Source organism: Puma concolor, chromosome F2 (assembly GCF_028749965.1).
Source record: "Puma concolor isolate L17-30 chromosome F2, mPumCon1.1.hap2, whole genome shotgun sequence".
Lineage (NCBI taxonomy): Eukaryota > Metazoa > Chordata > Mammalia > Carnivora > Felidae > Puma > Puma concolor.
The window spans coordinates 65111584-65128847 of record NC_141684.1 but is presented as its reverse complement, the minus strand read 5'-3'; the positions used below and the strand labels follow the sequence as shown (position 1 = coordinate 65128847).

General features: G+C 38.2%; 1 protein-coding gene across 8 annotated transcripts in view; it reads left to right on the top strand.

Annotated features, from left to right (window-relative positions):
• CF2H8orf34 (chromosome F2 C8orf34 homolog) overlaps positions 1-17264 on the top strand; it is a 413316-nt gene that overhangs the window by 106183 nt on the left and 289869 nt on the right. For 7 of the 8 annotated variants that reach the window (XM_086696037.1, XM_086696036.1, XM_086696035.1 and 4 more), the window contains one exon: positions 14585-14613. The exons of the other annotated variant lie outside the window; for it this stretch is intronic. In XM_086696037.1, coding sequence (XP_086552163.1) covers positions 14585-14613 — 29 coding nt within the window. The remainder of the gene's footprint in view (positions 1-14584; positions 14614-17264) is intronic. 8 annotated transcript variants of the gene reach the window in all.

The window sequence follows — 17264 nt, the reverse complement described above, 5'->3', positions numbered from 1 at the left end:
TACAGCTATAATTTGGCTATAGTAAATAATGCAGCAATAAACATAGGGATTCATATATCTTTTGAATTCGTGTTTTTGTGCTCTTTGGGTAAATACTCAATAGTGGGATTACTGGATCATATCAGAATTCTATTTTTAATTTTGGCGGAACCTGCATACTATTTTCCACAGTGGCTACACGAGTTTGCATTCCCACCAACAGTACACGAGGGTTCCTTTTTCTCCACATCCTCAACGACACTTGTTGTTTCTTACACTTTTTATTTTAGCCATTCTGACAGGTGTGAAGTGATATCCCCTTGTAGTTTTGATTTGCATTTCCCTGATGATGAGTGATGTTGAGCACCTTTTCATATGTTTGTTGGCCATCCGGATGTCTTTGGAGAAATGTCTCTTCCTGTCTTCTGCCCATTTTCAATTATTTGTTTTTAGTGGGTTTAGTTGTATAAGTTTTTTATATATTTTGGTATGTCATTTGCACATATTTTCTCCCATTCTATAGGTTGTCTTTTAGTTTTGTTGATTATTTCCTTTGCTGTGCAGAGGCTTTTTATTTTGATGTATTAACAACAGTTTATTTTTGCTTTTGTTTCTCTTGCCTCAGGGGACCTATCTAGAAAAACTTTGCTAAGGCCGATGTCAGAGAAGTTACTGCCTGTACTGTCTTCTAGGGTTTTTATGGTTTGGGGGCTCACATTTAGGTCTTTAATCCATTTTGAATTTATGTTTGTGTATGGGGTAAGAAAGTGGGCCACTTTCATTCTTTTGCATGTTGCTGTCCAGTTTTCCCAACACCATTTGTTGAAGAGACCGTCTTTTTCCCATTGCATAGGATCTTATAATTTGCTATTAGTAGAAATTCTCTGCTTGTGATTTAAGAAGACCTTACCTTTGGCTTTGGAAGAAATAATGATAAAGTGAATTTGGCTTATTACTATATTATGTTCATGAAGTAAGTCTTATTCTATTAATATGTCAAAGGTTTATATTAATATGTATAAATCTTACCTCTTTGGACAGAGCCTGTGGCTCTTTATAGTCTCAATTTATCTAAAAACATGAATTAAAAGAAAGATGATTGAAGAATGTGCCCAATTGTGGCACAGATATAGTATTTTTGTTCTTTAAAATATGATTAATTGCCTTATAGACACTTGTTATATCATTGTTAATTTGTAGGAAAACATTTGGCCTGTCCCTAAAGCTTTTTTATTTGATTTTATTTTTATGTTTTTAGAGAGAGAGAGCACAAGCAGAGGAAAAGGGCAGAGGAGGAGAGAGAGAGAATCTTAAAGTGGCTTCATGCTCAGCGCAGAGCCTGATGTGGGGCTCGATTCCAAGACCTTGCGATCATGATTTGAGCCAAAATTGAGTTGGACACTCAACCAACTGAACCACCCAGGCACCCCTAAAACCTTTTTTTAAAAATGTTTATTTATTTTGAGGGAAAGAGGGAGAGTGCACGCTGGAGAGGGGCAGAGAGAGGGAGAGAGAGAAACCTAAGCAGGCTACACTCTCAGTGCACAGCCTGATGCGAGACTCCATCTCGTGAACCATGAGGTCATTATCTGAGCAAAATCAAGAGTCAGACGCTTAACTGACTGAGCCACCTAGGCACCCCAAAAACGTTTTAATAAAGGACTTTGATTGCCTTTCAGTTACATGTTTGCCCAGTTGAGTGACAAAAATATCAAGGTTCAAGCTATGGTCTGTCTCAAGAAAACTTGGGTGTGGCCTTTTCTGAGTCCTGTGATCAGAGGCTATTGGAGGGCTATAACAGGGGACTCATTTAATTCTTTTTTTAAAAAAAAATTGTTTTTAATGTTCATTTTTGAGAGAGACAGAGAGAGCATGAGCCAGAGATGGGGAGAGAGAGAGGGAGACACAGAATCCGAAGCAGGCTCCAGGCTCTGAGCTGTCAGTACAGAGCCCAATGCACGACTCGAACTCGCAAACTGTGAAATCATGACCTGAGCTGAAGTCGTTTGCTTAACCACCTGAGCAACCCAGGTGCCCCAGGTGCCCCAGGACTCATTTAATTCTTGAAGGAAATCTGGAGAAACAAAAATGGCTAGAAGGCAGTCCTTGGTGGGAGAGTAGAAGAGGTACAGATATGGCACATTATTCTTGGGACAAAGTCAGGGCCAAGGAAGCAATCAGGTGAGTTAGTAGCTCAGCCAGAAATAAGGTGTAATGTTCAGCTTCAATGTATATGATGGAGAATTGCTTTTGGCTTCTCTTGATGATTTTAAGAGGGCTTTAATTTTTGTGGCAGTAGTGGTGGGGGGTGGGGTTAGAGAGCAGGTCTTCACATATGGAGGGATTGCTCTTCTCTCCCTTTAAGTGTTTTTGAGTCTCTTTTGGAACAAAATGCTGCTTTCTTGGAATGACCTGACTTTTTGTGATTTTCAATATCTGAGGTTTAATACAAACTTTCTGTCTTCGGCCCAACATGTGACTAACTACTAAGTTATTAGTTTGCCCGAGATGACCAGTGTAAATTAGTAGAAATGCAGCTTTACCGTTTACTGGTGTTTATTTAGCAGTCTGTATGCCCATTATTTAACTATGTAATCACCAACTTAGTTCTTTATCTTCCTGAAGCAGAATGTCATTAATTCTTATTTGATTTTATAATAGCTTCAGGTTGGTAACTCTTTCTCTAACCTAATCTCCCATCTCTAATGATTGTTTTGCATTGTTTTATTTACTAAGACATAGGAAATGGACTTTTTCTTCCAGGCATGGTCAAAGTGATTATTCGGTGTCATGTTATTGTGGACCTTTCTCTCTCCAGTGCCATAGCTGTTGATAGGAAAGTTTGAAAATTTTTAGTGATCTCTTAATTTTTGTAGTTTCTGATAGAATTCTCTCTGGCAAGGTTTGCTTTATCTCAGTTGTACTTTCCAAAAGATGTGACATATTTTGGAAGTATTTATTGTTTACCTCAGACTGACAGCAAAAAATCATTTATATCTCTCAAAATGATAGAATTATCTCAGCTCTGCAGCTGTCAGCTTATCCAGGCTTCAATTCTCTCTCTGTCTCTCTCTTTCTCTTCCTCAGTCTCTCTCTCTCTCTCTCTCTCTCTCTCTCTCTCTCTCTCTCTCTCCTGAAAGGATTTAAATAATAACGGGAAAGAGTAGGTATTCTCTTCAGTTTGCAAATGGGAATTTTGTTTCAGTAACAACTGTACCATGCTTTTTTTTCCTGGCTTTTTGCAAACCTTTCAATGTAATGCTTTATCTTAAAGTCAGTCAATAACTATGACTCTCTTTATGTTATGATTCCCTTAAAAGGTAGATGTGTTAGAAAAACTTGCAGTGTCTTGTAATGCTGCATAGTCATGATATGGTAGGCATAGTGGATTTTTGGTTCCTGGATCCCTCCTTTTGCCGCATTTCCAAATGTTCTTCAAACCTGACTTTCACAATCCAAGAGCCTGGACTCATGCCTTTTCCTTCAAGTGTTGGTTTCCATCTGACTTTCAAGTAGTGAGAAAATTGTTTTTGAATAGGGAAGTTGCAAAGATACAAGACCTTCACATTCCCAAATAATGTATCTCTTTTAGTGGCTGTGATTGAAGGGCCTTAGGGCAGCATCCTTCTCAGTGCATTATATTAGGGCCCATCATCATACTACTGGTGATACTAACCTCAGTCAGTTGGTTAAGGTGGTGTCTACCAGCTTTCACCATTATAAAGTTAATACTGTTCCTTTTTGTAGTTAATAAATATCTTAGGAAAGATACATGAAGCCTTCGAAAATATCATGTTTCTTTTTCACACTTTCACCCAGTAATTTCAGCATCCGTTGGTGACTCTTGCCTAGAACAATTATTACTGTGGTTTTCTAAAAGACAGTTTCTATCATCCCTTTTATTCATTGTAATTCTTCTTTAATGGAGAGAAGGGAAAATGGACTTACAACCACCCCCAACGTAACAGGGGCCTACTTATCTTTGCTTGTGACTGGTCATATTTCTGTTTAATAAATATTTATATATGCATATGGATATTAATGTGGGTATATATGTAGATATGGATATGAATGTGAGTATAGATATAAGCATTTTTCTATAGGTATTGATATAAAAAAAATAAAATACATATCCCAAAGTTAATTCATACTGATTTTTCTTGGGAATCCCAAGTGGGCATTGCACTGTCAGCACAGAGCCTGGCGCGGGGATCCATCTCTCACAGATCGTGAGGTCATGACCTGAGCCAAAATCAAGAGTTGGGCACTTAACTGACTGAGTCACCCAGGCGCCTCCCAGGTTTGAGTATATCATTTGACCTGCTTCCTCAAATTTCCTCTTTTGTAAAATGAAGTAATTTATCCCGGATTACCATCAAGACCTCTCCAGTTTTCACAAGTCTTTGTTTTAATGATCTATAATTTATATTCCAAAGTTAAATGTACTCACGGCTTACGGATTGTGGTTCCTCCTGCTTGCATTCTTTCTAGCTCTTTGTTATCCTCACTCTTGTTCTTCCTGAATTGTGACTTTCAGTACATTGGAGTGTCTGCAGTATATTTGCACTTCATTCTTTTTCATCTCATCTTTTTTTCTTGCTTCCCCTGCCCATACTGAACTATGGGCTTGTGTCACCAATATTCTTGTTCCCTGTTGTTTCCATTCTTCTGCTGTGTCTCTTTGTGAAATTCCCATCTTGGCGTAAGTGCTGCAGTCTTCGGTTCTTCACCAGTAAGGCTGAGAGCTCCAAGGAAAAATGGCAGGGTCCAGCTGAACCCTACATCTAGATTCTTGATTTTCAGCACTGTTACTTGTCTTGGTCAGTCCCTCCCTTTCTCCACTCTTCTGCAACTATGAAAAACCCACACAATAATCTTCACACCCATATTTATTCCCTGCCTCACTGTTTTAGCAATTAGCTTGCCTCCAGCTTCATAGAAAAACTTAATTGTAAAATGTGTAAAATGTGTTCCCCTCTACCCATCTGCATGCGAAAATACATCCACATCTATCCTGCCCTTCTCAATGGAGGAGTTGTTCCTCTTGTTAAGGCTAAGCTTTCCACCCATGATCTTGATCCCATTTCCTTCCCAGTCCTCTGAGATCTGATTCCCATTAATCATTTTGTCTTTTCTGTATGTGGAACTCTTTCTAATTCCAGTCCCACTGATACTGGTTTTATGATGCTGGGAGAATTTCTTAACTTCTCTGTGTCTCAATTGCCTTTTCTGTAAAATTGCAATATGTATCATTAATTATGATTAATTATGATACATAATAATTGCTAATTAAATATTAGATATTATATTTCTACTACCGTGTCACAGGTGACCACAAACTTAGTGGCTTTAAAAAAATACCAATTTACTACCTTATAGTTTCTGTGGCTCGGGAGTACAGGCGTAGGTTAGTTGAGTCCTCTACTCTGTGTCTAGGCAAGCTGAAATTAAGGTGCTGGTTGGTGCTGCGATCTCACCTGAGGCTTCGGGGTCTCTTTCTACGCTCATTCAGGTCATTGGCCAAATTTAGTCCTTGCTGTTGTAGTACTAAGATCTCTGTTTTCTCATTGGCTATTGGCGGGGAATTGCTCTTAGAAACAGAGGCCATTCTCAGGTTCTTGCTTTGTGATCTTCTGGTAATGGTAGTTCACAACTACTTCTTTGAATGCACTGAGGATCATCTCTCTGAAGCTTGGCCTTCTTTTAAAAGGCTCATTTGACTAGGTCAGGGCCATCCAAGATAATGTCTCTTCTGATTTACTCACTGAAACAGTTAGTAACCAAATCATGAGAATGATATCCTTTCATATTCACATTTATAGTCCCACCATGCAGACTCAAAGAGAAAGGAGTACACAATTGTGTACCTTGGGGACCATCTTAGAATTCTGCCTACCACATATATTATAAGTGTATTACTGCTTATCCCTAATATCCTGTAACATGCTCCAGCTGAGCATGGCCCAACAGAAATGTAATGTGAGCCACATTACATTTTATATTTTCAAACAGGCACATTACAATAAAGCAAAAAGAAACCTGTAAAGTTAATTTTAATAAAATATTTTATTTAGTCCAGTGTATCTAAGTTATCCATTAAACTTGTGTTCCATATTAAAATTATTATTGGGATATTTTTTTCATACCAGGTCTTCAGAATTAGTTGTGAATTTTAGTTTATGTCACATCTCAGTTTGAACTAGCCACATTTCGAATATTCAGCAGCCACATGATGAGTGGCTACCATTGGATACCACAGCTGTAATTAATGTTAAAAACAAACACCCATGAAAAATCTTCTCTTGAGTTTGAGTTACCTCAAGACGTCAGAATTTCTTCTTCCTCTTTGATACAAATTTTCAAAAGAAATGATGAACACTCATTATCTCTGCTTGTTTCTCCTCCTTTCTCCCCTCAATGTGGCTCTGTGATTGCACCTATCATTCTATTGAAACCTTTCTCACTGTGGTCACCAGTTGAACCCAGATGGTCAAACTGAATGAACACTTTTCCAGTCCTCATCTTACAAAATTGCTCTGGTAGTTTTAACACCATTGATTATTCTGTCTGTCTTCGGACTCTCAGATCTGCTTTCTGGGCCCAGGCCCTCATTTGATCTTCTCGGATGCCCTTCACACCATTTCTTACAGGTTTCACTCCGGCGCTCCTCTGTCTTCCTGGCCACTTTGAATGCTGTTCCCACAAGTCATCCTTTGTTCTCTCAAATGTTCTGTTTCCATTGTCATCCTCCCTCACAGTTACAGGGTCAGCCCCACACAGCTAACTCAATTGAGTATATTTCCCATCCAGACTGTTTACACTTCGTGGAAAATGTTTGAAGCCTATCTCCATTCGGATATCCCACTGCTGCACAAAACTCGGTGTGTCTAAGTAGATCATACACCTCTCTTCAAACATGGCTTTTCTTCCTCATGCTTCTTCTTAGGTGACAGCACCATCACTTTCCAGTTCTCACAGACTGGAACCTTACAGATTCCTTTCTCTTCCTAACTGTTCGTGAGTAATTAATTACTAAATCTTGCTCATCTTCCCTCTATCTTGGGTTTGATTCTCTTCTCTACCCCTAGTTCATACTCTCAACATCACTGACCAAATAACTGGTTTATCCATTTAACACGTTCTGTTTTGTTTCATTTCATTCCTGCCCCGTGATGGAGAAAAACAGATGCAGTCCCTGCCCTTACTAAGCTAGTGGCTGGCTGGATTGCCTAACCGGTGTTAGGGGAATCTCATGGCCAGAATTTCTGTGGCTGAATACAACGTAAGTATTTTCCCCTCAAAAAGTAGTTCAGTGTGGTGTGGTAGGGATGCAGACTACTTCCCTCCTGTTACTCTGCAATCTTCAGTACATGGCCTCCAACGGTCCTGCAGAAGGGGGAAGTAGATCTGAAGCCTAGAGGCAAAAGTGTAGTGCATTCCCTCTGACCACATTGCACAACTAGCTGTGAGGCTGGGAAATGTAGTCTAGCTTGTGGGTGCAGGAGAAATACAGAAATGGCTTGAGGAATGAACAACCAGTCTTGCCCACACTCTTGTTTCTCAGTTCCTCCAGTCCCTTGCTGTGATCAGTGTGATGGATCTAAAGTGAAAACCTGACACCAAGTTCTTACAGATATTCAGTGTTTCCTTAAAACCTCATAGAATGTGCCACTTGATCTGATCCGGTCTCCTGTATCATCTTTCAAGGCTTATCGTCTAGCCATTTATGCACCAGCGACACAGGAGTTTTTCACACTTATTGAAGGTCCTCTATTTTACATTTTTGCTTATGTTGTCCCTGTACCCTGAAATGTCACCATCACTTCTCTCTATAGATTCCATTTCAGCCAAGCTAAATCCTATTCCTCTCTCTAGGCTCAGCTTAAATATCATTTCTTCCAAAATGAATTACTGTTGCTGTCCTTCCTGGACTGGATTTGGTGCCCCCTTTTTGTGCTTCTATATTTTTCTCTGAACACACTTACTTGCTGTTTGTGCTTATCTATTGAAGGAGTTACACTTAAAAATAAACAGGTAAGTAAGTAGGTAAATAACAAACTAAAAGCTCCCTATTGTATGATATTGGTCAGTAGAATCTTTTCCTTAGCAAAGTTCTGTTTCCAGGGTAGCAGGGCTTCCAGCATTTTCTGAGCCTAAGGCTTTTGCTGCTCTTAGCATTTTTCCCTGAAGTGAAGCAGCAATAGGATGAGTATCTTTAGTCCATCCAGACATCAGTCTATAGATTGCAGTTCATGAGAAACACTGGCTGGAACTTTGCCACGGAAAAGAACCCAGCTGCTGAGAGGACGGAAGACAGATATTTATGTTCCGTGACTGATAATAGCAGTCTGGACTCAGCCAAGAAAAAAATAACAAATGACTTTTTTAGTTTGTTAATCATGAACATACCCAGAAAGTCTTGCCTGACAAACAGCCTGAGGAGTTGGAGAATGACAGCCTGGGAGTGAGAAGGAAGCAGATAACGCAGCAGTTGTTTATCCATTCATTGCCGCACGGATTCATCTGGTCCTCATACATGCCTGTGGGGGTACAAGATGGCTCACATGTGCACCCAGACCTCAAGTTCACTGGTTAGTAAGAGAGATAGGTGTGAGAAGCAGGATTTCAAAGCCTTGTAAAAGGCACCTTACGGGAGCTTATGGGAGCATCGAAGAGCCTCCAACAAGGGGGCTTAGGGCCAACCTGATGGAAACTGTATCTGAATGGAGTCTAGAAGGATGAAATGGTAAAGCTAGGGTGAAAGGAGAGTGAAGATACATCATGGGGAGGGAGGCATGTGTGTAAGAGGAAAGTTATTTATACTGTTGATGCACAAAGGATAAAGCAAGTAAAAAAGGCAATGAAGAAGGAAATCTAGGTGGCAGGGGAGTCAGGGGGTGGCGGCTTCTATGCTACAGGGATCTTGTAAGCAACGGCCATCCCATGCTTTTGAATAATCACTCTGGGACAGTGATTATGGTTCATGCCTCAAGGCAAAGATGAGATGAAAAAAGCCCAAAAAAGCCACGGGATAGAAAAGAGAGAATGGACTTAAGAAAATGTGGATTATTATATGACTAACAGTTTTTGGTTCTTATGAAGGAAGGGTGCACATAAAGAGAGAAGAAAGTGTTTGTTTTAGTTTTTGGTTTTGTTTATAATCAAGGTGCCTGGTGCTGTCTCTAGCTCAAATAAGAATTTGTTTTCTGTTTTGGTTTTGTTTATAATCAAGGTGACTGGGTGCTGTCTCTACCTCAAATAAGGTTTGGGTGTGAAGGAGGAATATTGTTTCACACCCCGGTTTCAGATACAGAAGGCACATCCAGGTGTTGTGGATAGCTCTTCTCTGGTCCCAGCAGACAAGCACATACATATAAAAGTTGCCTATTTGGAGATACTTGATTAGGGGTAAGGATGAGGGGATCTTCAGTGCATAGACAAAGACAACCACCAACATACCCCATCAGCATTTGAGATATAAGTAGACAAGTGATTTAGCTGAGAAGAATGGAAAGGGTGGAATGAAAACCAAGCTAGAATGTTTTCATAAAAATCAAAGGGGGAAAGTATTTCAGGAAACCGAGGTGTCTGAAGTGGCAGACAAGTTTATAAGAAAAAGATGGAAATGTATTCCAAATTGTGTGCTGCTGTCTTCAAGCTCTACTTCCATCGTTCACTGCTGTGAGACTCATAATAGTGAAAAATTGGAAATTAAATATTTTTTATTATTAGAGAAACGGATAAATAAATCATGGTGCATTCACACAATGGTACACTGTATAGCCATTAAAAATGATGTAGAAAATAGCAATATAAAATATAGTTAGATATGCTTTAAATAAAAAGTGGGTAACAAAAGTGTGTATGTTTTGTTTTAATTTTATCATATATATGCCTATATAGACATACAGTATTTATATGTATGCCTGTACATGTGTACAAAATTATTTGAAAGAATTCATAACCAGCTGTTATCATTAGTTGTCTGTGAATGGAGTCTTGTTTTCCTTTTTCCCCGTATTATGTCTTCTATATTTTTCTGTGATTAAGATGTACTGGCTTCATAAAGTGAAATAAAATAGGATCTCTTTTTGTAGTAGAAAGTATTCCATATGATTACATGATCAGGATGTGTATACAGACGTTTCAAGAGAATAGTGGAAGGAGAGGCTAGTATGTAGGGGAAGGAAGGGTTAATGGACAGTAAGGAAGAGATACAAGGAGTATAAACACTTGGAAAAGTTTTGATGAGAAAAGAAAAGGTGTGAAAGAGAACATTATAGTGGAGGAAAGTCAAGGATGTTAGGATTTTGAGTTATTTTGGTTTGGTTTCCTTTAGTTTCATGCACATGTGTGCATGTGTCTATGACAGAGAGAGAGAAAGAAAGATAGAGACAGACAGGGAAGAGGGGAGATAACAGAGTATGTGTGTGGGTGTAATGGGTTTTATGTAATGGGTTTTAGGGTGATCAGAGGAAACCAAAAGAAAGAACTTGCAGATTCAGGACAGAGAAGGAAGATAATAGATGAAGCAAATCCCAGAGAGGGTAGATGAGGACAGAGTCAAGAAACAGGTGTGGAAATTGGGCTTCTTAGGAGAGAGAACATATTGTCCTCTGTGATTAGAGAGAACAATGTAAATGGCTTGGGGAGGATGGGTCAGAACTTCTAAGGAGTTTAAATCTGATAGTTTCAAATTTTTCAGGATATTAGAAGTTGAAGTCCTTTATAGTGAGAAAGTCCTTTACAGTGAGGAGATGGGTAGGGGCCTGATGAAAACTCTTAAGGTTTAGAAATGTCCTTTGAAGACTGATGGAGCCAATAATGAAGGATAAAAATTGGCATGTGCTTCTAGAGCAAGACTCCCTCAAACTCTGACCAAGGATCCCGATCTAGCCTGTGGTCTGTTTTTGTGGCCCATAAGCTAAGCATGTTTCTTACATTTTAAAACATTGTTTAAAAGAAGAAGGATATTACATAGACCACATGTAACTTGAAAATCCTGCAATATTTACGATTTAGCTCCTTACAGAAAAGTTTTCCAACTTGGTTCTTTAGTAACCAAATTGAAGATAGAATCCCTCAGTTGGTAGCAGGAATTCCCTTTGCTCTAAAAGCAGTCAGCAGCCTATCTAAAGAGTGTTTAAAAAATGTTTTTAATCTTTATTTATTTTTGAGAGAAGACAGAGTGTGAGCAGGGGAGGAGCTGAGGGGAGGGAGACACAGAATCAGAAGCAGGCTCCAGGCACTGAGCTGCCAGCACAGAGCCCGACGTGGGGCCCGAACTCGCGAACCTTGAGATCATTACCTGAGCCGAAGTCAGGCGCTTAACTGACTGAGCCACCCAGGCACCCCTACTTAAAGCGTCTTTTAATTGACAGATGGTCAGGGGTAGGTCTGGAGTATCAGTAATGTTCTGTTTGTTGATATGTGTGATACTTACACAGGTATTTGCTTTAACACTATTTACCATATTTTTAACACAATAACCACCATTATACTCAGGGGTGTGCTGGGATGCTAACTCTAAGAATAATCCCTATTTGTAGCATTTGCCAATCTCCAGGGTGTAAATACTCCCACCATGGCTAATTTCAGGCTATCAGTGTGACATTACTGAATGAGGAGTTAGGAAGAATTGTGCAGAATTTGTGAGAACAAATGGTTCTCACAAGCCATTTTGGGCCAGTTTCGGATTTTTTTTCCATAGGGAAAAAATTTTCGAGAAATACCTAGTTCCATTTCATACCATGAGAATTTTCTGACCTACTGTTAGGAAATGAAATACACTGACTAAGCTGTAATGACTTCTGAAAAGTTGCTACTTCCATTTCTTGTAACTACAACTGAATTTGAACCGTAGGGCTAAGCTGATACCTGGGAAGATGAACATCTTGGTAAAGCAGATAGCTGTCGTTTCCTTGAGAGAGCAGAACTCAAATTTGGTAATGTGAGAGCTGTGTTTTAACATAAATTTCTGATACCACTGAGACCTCTTTGGAGATTTGAATAAATGGAAATGCCCATAAGTTGAAGGACACAAAGGGACTCCATCCAGATAGGTTTGCACTACAGCAGAATCAGGAAACCACCTCTGACATGGCTGTGGGAGCCCTTGCCTGTCTCTTTATCCAGAAGAGAAGCTTAGTTCTGCAGGAACTCATTCTCCCCAGTTTCTTACAGGCAGCCCACTTCTATAAGTTGCACACTATTGCTACCCTAAGCCAAGCCTCTTTGGCTACTCTGATAGGACAACGTTTCCTTTAAGGTTTCAGTTTGAGTTTTAGGAAGACCGTGTATCCCAGCCACTACCCACCCATAGTCAAACCCTGAGCCTTCTTTCCTTGCAACAGATTGTAGCAACGCACTATAGTTCTTCTTGTATATTTTCTGTGCCCCCTGCTTCTCAATTTCTGTGAACTTATAAAATATAACTTAAAATATAATGGATTTTAAGAGTTAATGAAATGGCTAAGCTGTACTTGATTGTCATTATAACATAAAGACAACGTCTCTACATCTGTCTTTGCATGTTTGCTCTGCATTTAGCGATCTACAAGCAGTATGTTTACTTGTTTTGTTTTTGTTGCACATTTGCATTGTACAGGCAGTTCATGCTGTAGTTGACTTAAATTCCTAATTTGTTTTTGTTAGTAGAGAAGGATGTACCACAAAGTGGTTAGTCTCCTGTCAGGGAATAGGTGTGAATGCGCTTCTAGGAACTAGGAGGAAAATCCTGGCTCCTCAATAGATACTGTTCTCATTAGGACTTCATGCTTCTGAAAAGGAACATTTCTTTAACATTCTTCCAACTGCTTTTAATCAGTTTAAGCTTTGATTAAAAATAAAATAATGTAAAGTGAAAAATACCCTAATGCAATTTGATATGAGTAATAGCGGAAAGAATTACATGTATAATAGAGGTTTGTCTAGATAATTTCTTAGGCAAAGTCATCAAAATATGTAAATGTTAGGAAAATATAATAATAGATATTTTAACAAAATATGTGAGACCGACCACACACTTGGAATAGTTAGAGGCATAATTCCTTTCCCAAATGAAGTTTCCTATTTAGCCAGTTTGAGTTTTATTCTGGGACCTGTTCCCAATAACCTTATGAAAAAAGAATTTCATAGAGTATTGCTACGGAGAATGTGTCTCAAATATACCTGTGATTCTCGTTTTATCTACAGGGGGAAGAGTCATACCATTTACTTAGATGAAGTAGGGCATCTTTTTCTACTTTGTGTATAATTGATTTATTAGGTCCACAGAGTACCCTGTACAGGCATTCTATACCTGATTGGGTGAGGAGATTTATACTCAGACATTTTCTTATTACTGTTTTCAGGTTCTCTTTTCCAACCCAACTCATTCTTTCTTGGGCTTTATAGTCGCTGAACTTTGGCTTCAACCTGTTTTTATTTTCTCTGTGTTTCCTTTGACTTCAAACCTGAGAACTTTCCTTGTCTCTTGGCTCATTCCACACTGTGATTGGACACCAGCTTCCCTTTACCCTAGGCCCCAAACCTGAGGGCTAGATACTCCTGCTATAGTACGTGGCCAGAGTACCCATGTTCAGCCATAGGCACACCATTGTTCAAAAAAAGGAGAAGTGAGGCAATGGGGGGAGGTAGTCCTTAGCCTGACATATTGAAATTGAAATGCCCACAAGGATTCAGCAAGTAGCTCAGGAAGAAGATCTATGCTGGTGATAAAGATTCACTAGTCATCACCATAGAGAGAAATAAAAATGTCAGTTTTATACGTTAGATTACCACGGGAAGTGTATTAAGTGAAAGACACCTCAGCAAAGAACCCTAGGCATTTCAGGGAAGGACTCCCCCCTCCCCAAAAAAGAGGATTCTTGTGAAGAAGACAAAGAGAATAGAAAAGAGAGGCATTTCAAGAAGGAGAGTGGGGTTAACAGAGTCTATTATCACAAATAAATTAAGGACTAAAACTTTTTACATTTCTGATTTAGACCAATTTTAGAGGAATGGTAAAGAGAAATTAGAGATATACAATGAGAAATATGTGGATTATTTGAAGGAGAACTGGTGAGGAGGAATCATTTATCCATTGACTCAAGAAACTGTCCATCTGAGGGAATAGAGGGCAAATTCCTTACGCTCTATAGTCTGTGTTTTCATCTGTAAAATAAGGAAATTAAAATAAATGATCTCCAACCACTATTCTGCCTTGATATTGAATCACTCTAGGAGTCTAAATCAATTCTTAAGAAGGAACAAAATTGTAACAAGCTAAGCTGTACTTGATGGTCATTGTAACAGACAATATCTCCACACCTGTCTTTGCATGTTTGCTCTGCGTTTAACGATCTGCGAGCAGTGTTGTACTTGTTTTGTCTTCGTTGCACATTTGCATTGTCTGGGCAGTTCATGCTGTTATAGTTGACTTAAATTCCTAATTTGTTTTTGTTAGTAGAGAAGGATGTACCTCAATATTCTGAAGCACTAATAAGAAGAAAAAATAGAATGTAAAATGTGCTAGTTTTACAAATAGAACTTTTATTTTTGTTTCTAACATTGGGTTATTAAAACTGCTTCTAAAACTTTTTTATAAATCTCTTTTGAATCCCAGGTATTGCAATTTCAGATGAACTCGATAAGGTAAGTTGAAAATAAAATGTAGAATTTACATTTTAACGCACTGTCTAAATGAAAAACTTTCCGAAACATAAAGTGTTCAAATATAATTTATTTGGTGCTAACATTTTTAAAACTTTCAGTGACATGCTTTGATTCTTTTATGAAAATTATTGCATGACATACATATATATATATATATATATATATATATATATATATGTATATATATCACCTATTTTTTGGAGTCAAGAGTTTTAGAATTTGGTTAGAGAAAACTGAATCACTGTAATCACTAAATCACTATACTAAAAAAAAAGAAAACATAATATTATATAAAATTTTTTTCTATATATGATGATGATTATTATATAGAAAACACTTGTACTTTTCTAGAACTACCCTTTGTACCTACACCTTACTCAGTAAGTTTTTGTTTTGTTTTGTTTTGTTTCAAAATTCCAAGATGCCAAGAAAATATGGTGCCCCAGCTGGGGTGATAACTGTGAAGGTAGTGAGAAGTGATATAGTTAGGGATATATTTTAACAGTACTGTCAGCGGAACTTGTAAATGTGTCAGATGTGAGGAGTTATAGAAGAAATCAGTCAATGATGAATCCTAGGTTTGGAAGATGAGCAACTAGGTCAACTGTAGTGCCATTTGCCAAAATTGGAAAGACTGGGGAAATGGCAAATCAAGCAGATTGCAGTAGCATTAGGAGTTCTCTTTGGGCTGTTTATTTTGAGTTGTCTGTTAAACATATTTATATGAGCTGTTACCCATCAGAGACTTGATTTAGTTATACATTTAGAAGTCATTGGGATAAAAGTTCATATTATTTTGGACTCAGGACTCCTTTACACTCTTACAAATGACAGAGGAGGACCCCAAGAAGCTTTGGTTTGTGTAGATGATAACTATCAATACTTACCATGTAAGAGATTAAAAACTCAATGTATGTTTTCATTTAAAAAGCAGTGATAAAACCATTACATTAACAATAACATTTTTTATGAAAAATACTTCATTTTCCAAAACAAGATATTTGTGAGAACATTACATTTGTTACTTTTTTGAAAATCTCTTAATTGGAAACTTCTGGATTTTCATATCTGTTTCTGTACTTCATGTGCTATGATAAATTGTCTCAGCTGAAAAAAAAAATCTGACAACAGATATGTAGTTGGAAAAGGGGAATGCACCTAGAAATAGCCATTAATATTTGGTGAGTGTTGGTCCAGATATCTCTCTAAACAGAATGCAGTTGATTTGATGGTTATAGATAGAAAATGATAGAAAGTATTATACAAAAAATGGGGTCCTATAAATCATTACCTTTTGAAATAATGAACTATAATGTAATAATTATAATTTTTTTACAAAAGCAATAAAATTAGTATTCTTCTATTCCAAATAAAATTAGACCTTTTGAATTTTGTACCATAAGAATACATTTCTGTTTGATTAAATATTAGGTAAAATTTATTAATATACTTTTAAGTATTAAGTTAATAGACTATTGCAATATTTAAAAATTAGTTTATATTGAGGTGCCTGGGTCACTCAGTTGGTTGAGCGTCTGACTCTTGATTTCGATTCAGGTCATGATCTCCTGGTTTGTGAGATCAAGCCCCACATCAGGCTGTACACTGAGAGTGCGAAGCCTGTTTGGGATTCTCTCTTTCTCTCTCTCTGTGCTCCCTCCCCTGCTCACACCCTCTTCTCTCTCTCTCTCAAAATAAATAAATTTATAAAAAAATTTAATTTATATCTATACAAACTCTATGCAAAACTAGACCTTGACTCTAAACAATAGCAAGTAGAAAAAGTGGCAGATGTGATCTTCTCGATTTGTCCTGCTTTTCTAGTCTTCTTCCTCTGTGTGTCCATCATTGTCTTTGGCCCATGCTGGTCTCCCTCTTACACCATGACCTTCCTTACAACTTGCAGAAATTACATAATCCGTGCTTCTTTATTCGTTCACTTTAAGTACAAAGCCATCATCTCTATTTCTAGGTTCATTTGTTCCTTCCAATATATTCTGCAAAGCCCTGGCTGCCTGAGTCATAAATTAGCTTTGTGTGGTTCTGCGTGGCCCTCATCCTTCCTTTCTTCCGGGTTCTGACTAGCAGTGGGGCTGTGTCTACACCTTTTTTGGTGAGCTAAAGAATGTACTGATTGTTCTTTGAACTGAAAATAGATTTCACCCTCGCCCTCAGTGGATGCCATGACACTTGGTTAGTGTCACGCTCTGGGTATAGCTTCACCCCAAACCCTCTCTCTTAGGAGAGAGAGTTTCTGTTTAACTAAATTGTATAGACTGATAATTTTTACTTACCAGACATTCCTGTTTTCGAAGACCTCATAGAAATTGCTGAAATTCATTGCACATTTATTATTTTTAATTTTTATCAAGAAGATGTCAACAATTGTCATAAATAAGCTTTTACTTAAAAAATATTGATGTCAGTACAAAGAAATTGTTACCACTCTCATACCCATTTTTTCTTAAGAGTACCAGGTAATAAAAGGCAAACACGGGCTGCCAGAGCCACAGACACCATCCTTTGCCTGCCCGGAAAGCAGCCTTGGTTGAGGAGAGAGTTGGCCCCATAGCGCTCTCTGCTGACCATGAAGCTCACAGTCCTGTATTTTTCTCAATAAGAAAATGTGA